Source organism: Siphateles boraxobius, unplaced genomic scaffold, assembly GCF_051911475.1.
Source record: "Siphateles boraxobius isolate OS27281-9 unplaced genomic scaffold, OSU_SipBor_1 19, whole genome shotgun sequence".
In the NCBI taxonomy this organism is placed as follows: domain Eukaryota; kingdom Metazoa; phylum Chordata; class Actinopteri; order Cypriniformes; family Leuciscidae; genus Siphateles; species Siphateles boraxobius.
Genome location: NW_027508799.1, coordinates 15,584,884 through 15,597,037, shown reverse-complemented (window position 1 = coordinate 15,597,037; position 12,154 = coordinate 15,584,884). Strand labels below are relative to the sequence as shown.

At 34.7% G+C, this 12,154-nt stretch overlaps 1 protein-coding gene across 1 annotated transcript; it reads left to right on the top strand.

Annotated features, from left to right (window-relative positions):
• Window positions 1-2,027: 2,027 nt before the first annotated feature.
• On the top strand, window positions 2,028-11,674 carry trmu (tRNA 5-methylaminomethyl-2-thiouridylate methyltransferase). The gene is made up of 11 exons (XM_077233903.1): window positions 2,028-2,233; window positions 2,601-2,766; window positions 2,858-2,964; window positions 3,441-3,563; window positions 3,968-4,140; window positions 4,347-4,400; window positions 5,035-5,101; window positions 5,916-6,016; window positions 6,136-6,280; window positions 6,726-6,808; window positions 10,907-11,674. The coding sequence occupies exons 1-11, from the start codon at window positions 2,152-2,154 to the stop codon at window positions 11,054-11,056; spliced, it is 1,251 nt and encodes a 416-aa protein (XP_077090018.1). The 5' UTR covers window positions 2,028-2,151; the 3' UTR covers window positions 11,057-11,674.
• The last annotated feature ends 480 nt before the right edge of the window (window positions 11,675-12,154 follow it).

Sequence of the window (12,154 nt, the reverse complement as noted above, 5' to 3'; positions counted from 1 at the left end):
GGGACAGCCCATAGACTTGGCTCACCGTCTAGCCTATTTAGCAGTCAATGCTGTCATTGATATGTTCTGCAGTTCCTCCCTCGCCAGGGCCAAGAGCCAGAGGCATCTGTGAGCCAGGCTCTAGCTCCTCCAAAGCAAGGGAGGAGCAAAGAGTCAGTGTGTAATTAAGTTATTAATCAATATTTATCCTTCTAATTATTAAACGGTTTAAATTATTTCTTCAAGCTTATGAGATTTAGCTATAGAATTACATGTCTTCTCACTGGAACTTGCTCCTTGATTTTAGGAGAAGCACCCAACACATGTTAAAACATATATTTAATCCTCAACAAACTGTAGCATCGAAACTCAGATTTGTAAGTAACCTCGGTGGGTCACTTTGTGCCTAATCCAGGATTCTGGCTGTCATTTGGAAAATCTATGGAGATATGCTTCTGACTATGTCCATGTGTGAAGAAGTTTATTTATGGCTTAACCAATCAGAATCATTCGACCTGAAGTAATGAGGAGTTTAGTGACTTGTGTTGGAGTATAATTGCTCGTGTATTGAAGATGTACGCAAAGCGGCCTATATGAACTCATTGCTGAGTGTTCAAGCTGACTTCTGCTGATGAAACTGCAAACTATTCTTCAGTAAAATATTCTTGATTCCATCTCTGACTTCTGCTCTTCATTCATCATATCTGGTACTCGGTCTTAACTGGAAATTTCCCTACAATATATTTTATAGTTTGGACAACGGATTAAACAAAGAAAGATTCTTCAGAGAACCTTCCAGAGGCTAACTCTACCATATAGAAAAACAACAAAATATACAACATTAATGGAGTTTTTTTTAAGAAAGAAATGATGTCAAATACTTGTTTATTTTGGAATAACCAAACCATAAAACCTCCCTTTCAGCTGAATTGCATTTAGTTGCACTGTATTTCTACTGCTTTGAAAATGCTTTGTTTCTCGATTATAGTATTACCTTTTGATAGTTCAATCAAAAAATATAATGCTGTATTTTATGAGGATACTTTTCCAAATCAAGAAATTTCATTCAGGGTTCCCACGAACCAGCAACGGTGTCGATCATTATGAAATAATCATTGGGTGGAGCATTATCAGTCATTGCCCTAACAGTTTATTCCTGCAGGGGGAGCTCGATGGCTCAGAAAATCAAATCACTTAAGTTTACTTTTGAAGTATAATCGTTCAAACACATACATATAGTCTATAAATCAGTACGTGTAATCTCATTAAATTTCTAAGATAAACGGTTTTATCCAACAAAAAGGTTTGGGTACCGCGTGAGTATGACGACATAAATAACATCGGTTGATTTTTACACTGCACATGTAATGTATAAAGTATATCATAATTTTATTCCCAATTGTATTCAAAGGCTGTACGAAATGAGAGAAAGTCAGTATTAAAGAGAATTTAAATGTTTTCTTAAATTATGAAAAAAAGGGCAAGAGCTAATACAAAAAAAAAACAGATCTTATAATTGTGATAAGGAATTTAAATGTGTATTTTACCTTGTAAATTCAAGAAAATCTGTAAAAACAAGGTGATAAATAAATATAACTCAATATTGATAAAACTCAAAAAACTTAATGTTGGAAAAACTGGAATGTGTACCTTTGTAATTATGTATGTAGGCTACATTTTGGGGAATGTCTTATGTAGGCTAACTGTTTTTGTTTATCTTGAATTAATCAAATCCAGTCAGAGAAGTGACGCTCATTAGATAAATATATAAAGGGTAGGAATTATAAACAAAGGATTTCAGCCTACAACTTTTTTGTTGTTGAATTGAATAATGATGAGAATTTAAACTGAAATAGAAGAATTTGTGATGAAAACCTTTCAGGCAACAGTCAAGCAATTTAATTTCTTAGAAAATCTGATTGCCATTCTACTTATTATATTTCTGTGGATATATTTAAACGCCACACGCAGTGTTACGGTTTAAAGTGTTCAACTAGGAACAATTCACGGAACTATAGTTTTGTTTGTGTTGTTCTTTGTTTCCGATCGGTCATGATTTTGAAAAGAACTTTAATTATGGCGACCTTCATGGCACAGGCGTGAAATGTCTCATAATTTATCTTTACTTGTATAATTAAATTTATTTGAGCACATATACACTTAATAGGTGTTATGGGTGTAATTAGACATGTTGTGTGTGCTATGTCTGGAGGGGTTGACAGTTCTGTCAGTGCATTGTTACTCAAAAGAATGGGTAAGTTTTCAGTGTATTAAAAATGATACACAATTCTACACATTTTTATTAAATTGAATTTACAGTCCAGTTCACGGAGCACATTATGAGCATCAACATACACTCTGTTGTATTTTGTATGTGCTATTATGCTGTTGTGCTTATTATATTCAATACTGGATTGTAAGTTTGTATTGTAGCAATTATAATAAAGTAGACACTTATATATGTCTGAAAGTAACTATTATTTGTCTGTCATTGAATTAGATAGGAAATATTAAGGCAAGCTGTGAGAAACCAATTTATACAGTGTTCAAGACACTTTCTGGTTTCCAAACTAGCATCATATGTTTGTGGATATATGTGATATCTGTTTGTCTGCCATCAGGCTATCATGTGACTGGTGTGTTCATGAAGAACTGGGACTCTCAGGATGAGAAAGGCATCTGTTCATCTGAGAGAGACTGTGAAGATGCTTATAAAGTGTGTAAGATCCTGGATATGCCTTTCCACCAGGTCTCGTATATTAAAGAATACTGGCATGAAGTATTTAGGTAAATATAGCAGTCGTTTTATGTTCATTAAATTCAAAATGTTGTGCTCAGTTTGTTAATATTCTCTCATTTTTATTCTTTATGTTTGCAGTAATCTTCTCAGGGAATATGAGAAGGGCAGAACTCCAAATCCAGACATAATGTGTAACAAACACATCAAGTTTAAGCACTTCTATAAGTATGCAGTTAATACTTTGGGTAAGTTAAGTAGAATTGCTGAAGTCTCAGAATTTCCCAGTAAAAGAGATACAAAATTGGACTGTCATTGTTTGAATACATACATATGTTATACATAGACGTTATACATAGTACACACAAGTACTGTACACGTATACATAGTACACACACACACACATATATTATGTAAACAAACGTTTATTTTGGATGCGATTAATCATTTCACAGACACAGACACACAAATATATATATATATATATATATATATATATATATATATATATATATATACATATATATATTTATATATACATATATATATATATATATACATATATATATATATATATATATATATATATATATATATATATATATATATATGTGTGTGTGTGTGTGATGATTTGTGCTTTTTTTGCGAAAAATATAATGGGACACCAGTCTTTGTTATTCGTGGAACTTTGGTGTCTGTCATATTTAGTTTTATTTGACAACAGGTGCTGATGCCATAGCAACGGGACACTATGCCCGGACATCCCAGGAGGATGAGGAGGTTTTTCAACAGAAGCAGGTTCCACCTCCCAGAACCCTCTTCAGAGACCGCTTTGAAATTAGAAAGCGTAAGTGTAACATCTGTCCATACGATGTAGAGCACAGGGAAATAAAAAAATCAGTATTGAATCAAAATGTCTAAATAAGTAATGAAATTCATCCTTTCCAGACACTAGTAAAAACATATATTTTAATTGAATTGCAGTAAAAAAAAAATACTACCATGATGTATACTTAAAATTGTATACTTACAATTAATATAAATATAAAACATTTTTTTTCCATTACAGTAATGGGAAAATAATGTCACAATGGGAAAAATGCCTTTTCTTTATGCAAAACATAAATTCTCATCATTTTCTTTCGATTTTTGGAGTGAAATAAAATGATGTTAGTTTAATTTGTGTTCATGTCAGTTGTATGTGTGATTTGTTTCAGAATTGATCTTTAATCTCCTTCTGAATCTTATTAGCTGCGAGGCTCTATCAGGGAGCTGATCGCGTGAAAGACCAGACGTTCTTCCTCAGTCAGATCTCCCAGGATGCTTTGCGGCACACACTATTCCCCTTAGCTGGTCTAACCAAAGACTTTGTGAAGAAGATCGCTGCTGAGGCCAGCTTCCAGCATGTTCTAAAGAAAAAAGAGGTACTGTAATAAATAAATTCATTTTCAAGTTGCTCATACAATATCAAGGATCTCTGTCACTGGAGACTTGACATTCATTAGTGTTCAGTATAATAAATGTAATATAATCCACTGTATTAATGATTAATTGATACAAAAATGTCTGCTAAATGACTACATGTTATTGTAAATGCAATTAATTGAATCTCCTTTTTCCCCTCGGGAAGAGCATGGGAATCTGTTTCATTGGAGAAAGAGATTTTGAGAACTTTATTCTTGAGGTACGTTCTATGGTGCAGCTTAAAGCTGTATGTATTAGGAATTTATTGATGGCCTCTTGTTTTTTAAAGCAATAAAAACACAATCTCATTTTTTTTGTAATGAAAACTACAACAGTTCAGCCCCGTTACCAAAGTTATTGTAAGAAAAATGATACTCAACAACTATTTTTCTTTAATTTATAAAAAAGTATTAGTTCATTAATGACAAATTTGGTCCTAAATTATTTAGCCTTCACCTATACTTTAATTTAAGCTACATTTTCAACCCTGTTACCTATTCTGACCTATTATAACCCTGTTATATATTTTGTTTGTCTTTTCTTTGTAATTTTATTGAGCATTTATGTTTGCTGCACAAATATCTGACATTTAAACTGTATTAAAATTTTGGTAACAGGGTTGCAAAACAGTCAAATCTCTCGAAATTAAACCAATCTTGACCTTCTAAGGTTTATGAACAGTATTTTCCACAGATTAAAACCCTATTTTCACTGATGGTTTGTTGAAATCTTTTTAAGAGTTTCAGACTTTATTTTGAACTATATTTTTGACTATTGCCATTATTCAATATATATATATATATATATATATACACCTAATATTGTACTTTTTATCCATGTAAAATTTATTACAGTACTTGGAGCCCAAACCAGGAAACTTTGTTTCCATTGAAGATGGGAAGATCATGGGGCAGCATAAAGGTGAATATTAATTATATTGGTTTGACAAACCAAAATACTTATCTACTATTTAAGCTTCTTTTTTTTTTTCCTGAGACAAAGTTTTTAACAGTATATCTTCCTCGAGCTTTAAAGCTAAAACCACCAAAAGTGGATCAGACCTGTTTGACTTTTTTGACTCGGGTGGCTATATCTTTTCTAATTGATGAATTCCTGTATTCCCAAATTCCCACAGACTTTTATTGTGTTAAATCATGCTAGAAACATGTTAGTAGTGTGTTAAATCATGTAAGGAACATGTTACATCATGCTAGCAATGTGATAATCATGCTTGCAACATGCTAAATCATGTTAGCAACGTGGTAAATTATGCTGGAAACATGTTAGCAATGTATTAAATCATGTTAGGAACATGTTACATCATGTTAGGAACATGTTACATCATGCTAGCGATGTGACAATCATGCTAGCAATGTGGTAAATTATGCTAGCAACATGCTAAATGATGTTAGTAGTAACACGGTTAAACATGCTAGCAACATTCATTCATGTTAGAAATATGCCTGCAACATCCTAAATAATGCTAAGACATGTTAGCAACTTGCTAAACATGTTAGAAATGTGCTAGAACATGTTAATAACATTTGATTGACTTTGTTGAGTAAAATCTTCAAATTTCAAGCTTTTCAAAGTTATTTCAAACTTTAAGACAAGGCTTTTTCAAGCCAATATCAAAGTTAGTCATCAAACCTTACTCATCTAGTTTGTTGATGTTCTGCTACATATAGTGTCTGTGATACTGCATGACTGATGCATACAATACTATATTTCACAGGCTGGTTCACATTAACACTGGGTCAGAGGGCGAGAATAGGAGGGCAAGAAGACCCTTGGTTTGTAGTTGATAAAGATATCACTACCGGTGATGTATTTGTGGTGAGTTACACAATTTGGATACTTCATAGCACATAGTTCATGTGCTTTTATTTTGCTAAAAAAGGACCAAATATGACTTTTCAGGTCGATTGCTTTGTAAAATATGGCGACTCTTGCAGGGTCCAACCACTAACCACCCAGCACTGTTACGAGACACATTACAGACAGGCCGCTTCCATTGGATCGCCGAAGAGCCGCCCGGTGAACTTGTCCACACTCAGATGATGGAATGTCACTTCCGTTTCAACAACCGGATGCCTTTGAGTGAGTCGCTTTTTTTTTTACCCAGAATTATTTGAAAATGGGTCAGTTGAAATAGTTATGCAAGTGCCACCACACTACAACCAGCAGCCAATATTTTTCTCAGTTTTGTCTACAGAAGTGTTATTTTAAGTATTATTTATACAATTTATTCATATTTTTCTTTTATTTTCATTTTAGTTTAAGTTTGGTCAATATTATTTGTTTTTTTTTTATTTATTTCTATTTAACTTTCATTTATTTGTAGCATTTCAACTTACAAATTATTTAATTTCATTAAGTTGCCAAAGCAACATTTCTATTTTTTATTTATTTAATATTTTCATCTAATATTTATATTTCTTTTTTTCAGCTTTATTTCAATTGACAAGTTTCTTTTTTAATTTGTAAAACAAATATTTACAACAAGACAAAAACAGTGCTAATATAAACATCTTGTTTCTTTTAGCTCCATGCACCGTAACTTTGAATCTTGATGGGTCGGTGTGGGTAATGATGAAAGAGCCATTGAGAGCAATGACACCTGGGCAGGTAATCCAGAAATATCTACACCGGTGGCAGAATGAATCTTAACTTTCCAAATCATTTACTTTTGGTTTTGCTTTTACACTAGATTAAAAAAACAAACAAAAAACAAACAAACTTTAAAGTCCGCCTATTATGCTATTTTTAAGGTTCCTAATTTTGTTTTGAATGTTTCCTACAATAGGTTTACATGCACCTAAGGATAAAAAAAACACATATTTTCTCATAAAATACAACCCCAAATCAGAAAAAGTTGGGACATATTGTAAAATGCATTAAAATCAAGAATCTGTGATTTGTTAATTCTATTTAAACTGTTTTTAACTGACAAAAGTACAAAGAAAAGTTTTCCAATGTTTTCACTGACCAACATAATTGTATTTTGTAAATATGAACAAATTTAGATTTTGATGGCTGCAACACACCCCAAAAAAGTTGGGACAGAGACATGTTTACGACTGTGTCACTTTTCCTTTTAATTACACTTTTTAATCATTTGGGAGCTGAGGATACTAATTGTTTGAGTTTTGCTAGTGGAATATTTGCCCAATCTTGTCTGATACAAGACAGCCGCTCAACAGTCTGTGGTTATCGTTGCCTGATTCTCCTTTTCATGATGGGTCATACATTTTCCAGAAGAGACATATCTGTACTGCAGTAAACAGGCAGGCACATCCCTTCTGTGGTGCAGAGTGTCTAGAAACCACTCAGTTTTAGCATGTGCAGAATGAGGCCTGGCATTGTCTTGCTTCCCAGGAAAGATGTCCTCTTGATGGCAGTTTATGTCTCTGTACAATCCAAATACAGGTCCTTCTCAAAAAATTAGCATATTGTGATAAAGTTCATTATTTTCCATAATGTAATGATAAAAAATAAACTTTCATATATTTTAGATTCATTGCACACCAACTGAAATATTTCAGGTCTTTTATTGTTTTAATACTGATGGTTTTGGCATACAGCTCATGAAAACCCAAAATTCCTATCTCAAAAAATTAGCATATCATTAAAAGGGTCTCTAAACGAGCTATTAACCTAATCATCTGAATCAACTAATTAACTCTAAACACCTGCAAAAGATTCCTGAGGCTTTTAAAAACTCCCAGCCTGTTTCATTACTCAAAACCGCAATCATGGGTAAGACTGCCGACCTGACTGCTGTCCAGAAGGCCATCATTGACACCCTCAAGCAAGAGGGTAAGACACAGAAAGAAATTTCTGAACAAATAGGCTGTTCCCAGAGTGCTGTATCAAGGCACATCAGTGGGAAGTCTGTGGGAAGGAAAAAGTGTGGCAAAAAACGCTGCACAACAAGAAGAGGTGACCGGACCCTGAAGAAGATTGTGGAGAAGGACCGATTCCAGACCTTGGGGGACCTGCGGAAGCAGCGGACTGAGTCTGGAGTAGAAACATCCAGAGCCACTGTGCACAGGCGTGTGCAGGAAATGGGCAACAGGTGCCGCATTCCCCAGGTCAAGCCACTTTTGAACCAGAAACAGCGGCAGAAGCGCCTGACCTGGGCTACAGAGAAGCAGCACTGGACTGTTGCTCAGTGGTCCAAAGTACTTTTTTCGGATGAAAGCAAATTTTGCATGTCATTCGGAAATCAAGGTGCCACAGTCTGGAGGAAGACTGGGGAGAAGGAAATGCCAAAATGCCTGAAGTCCAGTGTCAAGTACCCACAGTCAGTGATGGTCTGGGGTGCCATGTCAGCTGCTGGTGTTGGTCCACTGTGTTTTATCAAGGGCAGGGTCAATGCAGCTAGCTATCAGGAGATTTTGGAGCACTTCATGCTTCCATCTGCTGAAAAGCTTTATGGAGATGAAGATTTCATTTTTCAGCACGACCTGGCACCTGCTCACAGTGCCAAAACCACTGGTAAATGGTTTACTGACCATGGTATTACTGTGCTCAATTGGCCTGCCAACTCTCCTGACCTGAACCCCATAGAGAATCTGTGGGATATTGTGAAGAGCAAGTTGAGAGACGCAAGACCCAACACTCTGGATGAGCTTAAGGCCCCTATCGAAGCATCCTGGGCCTCCATAACACCTCAGCAGTGCCACAGGCTGATTGCCTCCATGCCACGCCGCACTAAATCAGTCATTTCTGCAAAAGGATTCCCAACCAAGTATTGAGTGCATAACTGAACATAATTATTTGAAGGTTGACTTTTTTTTGTATTAAAAACACTTATTTTATTTTTCGGATGAAATATGCTAATTTTTTGAAATATGAATTTTGGGTTTTCATGAGCTGTATGCCAAAATCATCAGTATTAAAACAATAAAAGACCTGAAATATTTCAGTTGGTGTGCAATGAATCTAAAATATATGAAAGTTTAATTTTTATCATTACATTATGGAAAATAATGAACTTTATCACAATATGCTAATTTTTTGAGAAGGACCCATATGCCTCTATGTCAATGGTACCTTCACAATAATGCAAGTTACCCATACCGTTTGCAATGATGCACCTTAATACCAGCACATATGTTTGCTTATGCACCTGTCGCTGGTGAAAGTCTGGGGTGAACTCGATGTCCATTTTCTCCCAAAAACAAGCTGAAACATGGACTCATCTGACCACAGCACACATTCCCACTGTCTTCTAGACCATCTGAGATGAGCTCAGGCCCAGAGAACTCGCCGGCATCTCCACATAGAACTGATGTAAAGCTTTCTCCTTGCATAACAGAGATTCAAGTGCCATTTCTTAATGCAGAGTCAGACTGTGTTCAGTAAAAACGGTTTTCCAAATTACTCCTGAGCACATGTGTCTGTATTTAACAGAGTAGCATGATGGTATCTTGTGCAATGCCATCTGAGGGCTCAAAGGTCACGCACATTCAACAGAGGTCTCCTGCCTTACCCAACACAGACTGAGATTTCTCTGGATTCCCTGAATCTTGTGACAGTATTATGTATGGACGATGATGAAAGGCATAAATTCTTTGCAATCTTGCATTGAGAAATGGGATTTTTTAATTGTTTGACAATTCTCTCAAGATATTTGGCACAAAGTGATGAGCCATGACCCATCTTTGCTTAAAAAGACTGAGAAGCACTTTTACAGCCAAACACGATACCCTCAACTATTACCAATTCACCTGCTCATTGTGGAATGTTTCAAAAGAGTTGGATAATCTAATTTGGATAATCTTTTCACTTTTATTTGGTCTCTGTCCCAACTTTTTTGGGGTGTGTTGCAGCCGTCAAAATCAAATTTTGTTCATATTTACAAAATACAGTTATGTTGGTCAGTGAAAACATTGGAAAACGTTTCTTTGTACTTTTGTCAGCTAATAAAAAGTTAAATGGAATTAACAAATCCCAGATTCTTGTTTTTATTGCATTTTACAAAATGTCCCAACTTTTTCTGATTTGGGGTTGTACATTACACTACCTAATTTCTCAAAGAGTCTGTAAACGGTTCATTCGAAGATTCAGTCACTCTAAACCCCTCCTTTCTGAAAACCTTCTCTGCTCTGATTGGTCAAATGGCCCAGTCTGTTGCGATTTTGTCCAACACTTACAGCGTGTGTCGGAAACAAAACGTCCATTACCATATTTGAATTTCAGCTCTTCCTCAGCACTTGATACGAACAGTAACGATGGCGTCGGTTTTTCCGTATCAATTCCAGCGCGTGTCCTTGTCCTTTTGAAATGCATGCGACGTGTATTCACATCAAAGAAAACAGCGTCTTCTCGACATGTCAACAACATGAACCAAACTCTTCCAGGCCTCAGCTACAACTCTGTGTTTGAGGGTCTGAATAGAATTTGTTCACAAACATCCAATGAAGACCATAGGCTGGCATTATGCAAATGTGTTACATTGTCACGTAGGTCTGTAACAGGAAATGAGACTGAATTGCTGATGACTCTTTTCAGTAATTCAGAATCGATTCTTTCTTTTTAGGAGAAAATATGTTTATTTGTGGTGCACTTTGATCTTTAAAACTTTGCAGAGCTTAGACCACGGTTAGAATAAAGTACTGTCTTACTTTGTTAAAATCATGGAAAGGAAGTTTGGGAATTTTTGGATAGGGTCTGATTATTGTTTATTTGAACTTCCACTCCATTGTCTTTGCTTTGCAGTTTGCTGTGCTATATAAGGGAGATGAGTGTTTGGGCAGTGGGAAGATCATTCGTCTGGGACCCACAAAATTCACTCTTCAGAAAGGTCAAAACTGCACGAACTGCCACCCTAAAGACACAAACTACCAACATCCAGAGCCCGTCCGCTGAGACACCGCACGAAACCAGCACACCTCTGATCTCTTGTGGACAATAACAAGATCTCAACATGCTTGTGCTGTGGAAAGATGCTCTCAGAGTTTACAGACTGGGAAGAAAATACAAAAACTTTGATGGTATTTTGAACATGTATGCATTTTTATTTCAATTGCAATTAACTTGAAAATTGTAATTTATTTTGTATTATATAAATACTGGTGAATGATTATCGGATTACTTTTTTATTTTTATTTTTAAAGATTTTATAAATGCAAATGGTTTTAGTGCCTTTATTGTGCACAACATCCTGATCTATGCAACCTTAATGCAAATATTAAGCCATGGTTACGACTGTTACGAGTATTTTACTTTACCAATAGAGGGCGTAAGAGCATCATTTGTAGCTGGTGCTGCTGGACAAATACAATCTTCCTCAATTTTCATTAATTATGCTGCACGTGTAATGCTAAATTAAATGTAAATTAACATATTTAATCTATACGTAGGCAGACAATTGTAATATATTATAAAATCGGTTAAGATGGTTACGGTTACTTTGCTGGTTTAAAATAGGATTTAGAATAAATGATTGACCTGGTAATAATATAAAGATCATTATCTATATATAAACGTGTGTATGTGTAATAAATAAATAAATAAATATATATATATATATATATATATATATATATATATATATATATATATATATATATATAATACCATATGTTTGGGTTTTGGGCATGATTCCTTTTCTGGGAGTTTTTAAATGTATGATATAACAATTGAAGAAAATTGTGAAAGAGGACACTAAGTGTATTGTTTTATTATAATAATTAGCATTTGTTGTAAATAAATGTTTTACGAAAAATTTGTTTTCAAAGCAGAGTGATTTTATTTGAGAGGAAATACACTTTTTTTCTATTTCCTTTGCAGAGAGTCAGTGCATGTTTTTACGTTTAGAAGACACTAAATTGAATAAGGTGAAAGAAAATAACTGTATTTGTAGCTACATATTACTATAAAATAAAAACACCAGATATAAGGCTATGAAAATACATTGCATACAAATCACCCTCTAATATCTGCCATAGAACATTAGCAAATATA

Coding starts and splice junctions, on each gene's coding strand:
- trmu (XM_077233903.1), top strand. CDS start 2,152: ATGGGTGTAATTAGACATGTTGTGTGTGCTATGTCTGGAGGGGTTGAC. Junction 2,234..2,600: donor ATTGTTACTCAAAAGAATGG/GTAAGTTTTCAG, acceptor GTCTGCCATCAG/GCTATCATGTGACTGGTGTG. Junction 6,809..10,906: donor GAGCAATGACACCTGGGCAG/GTAATCCAGAAA, acceptor TTTGCTTTGCAG/TTTGCTGTGCTATATAAGGG.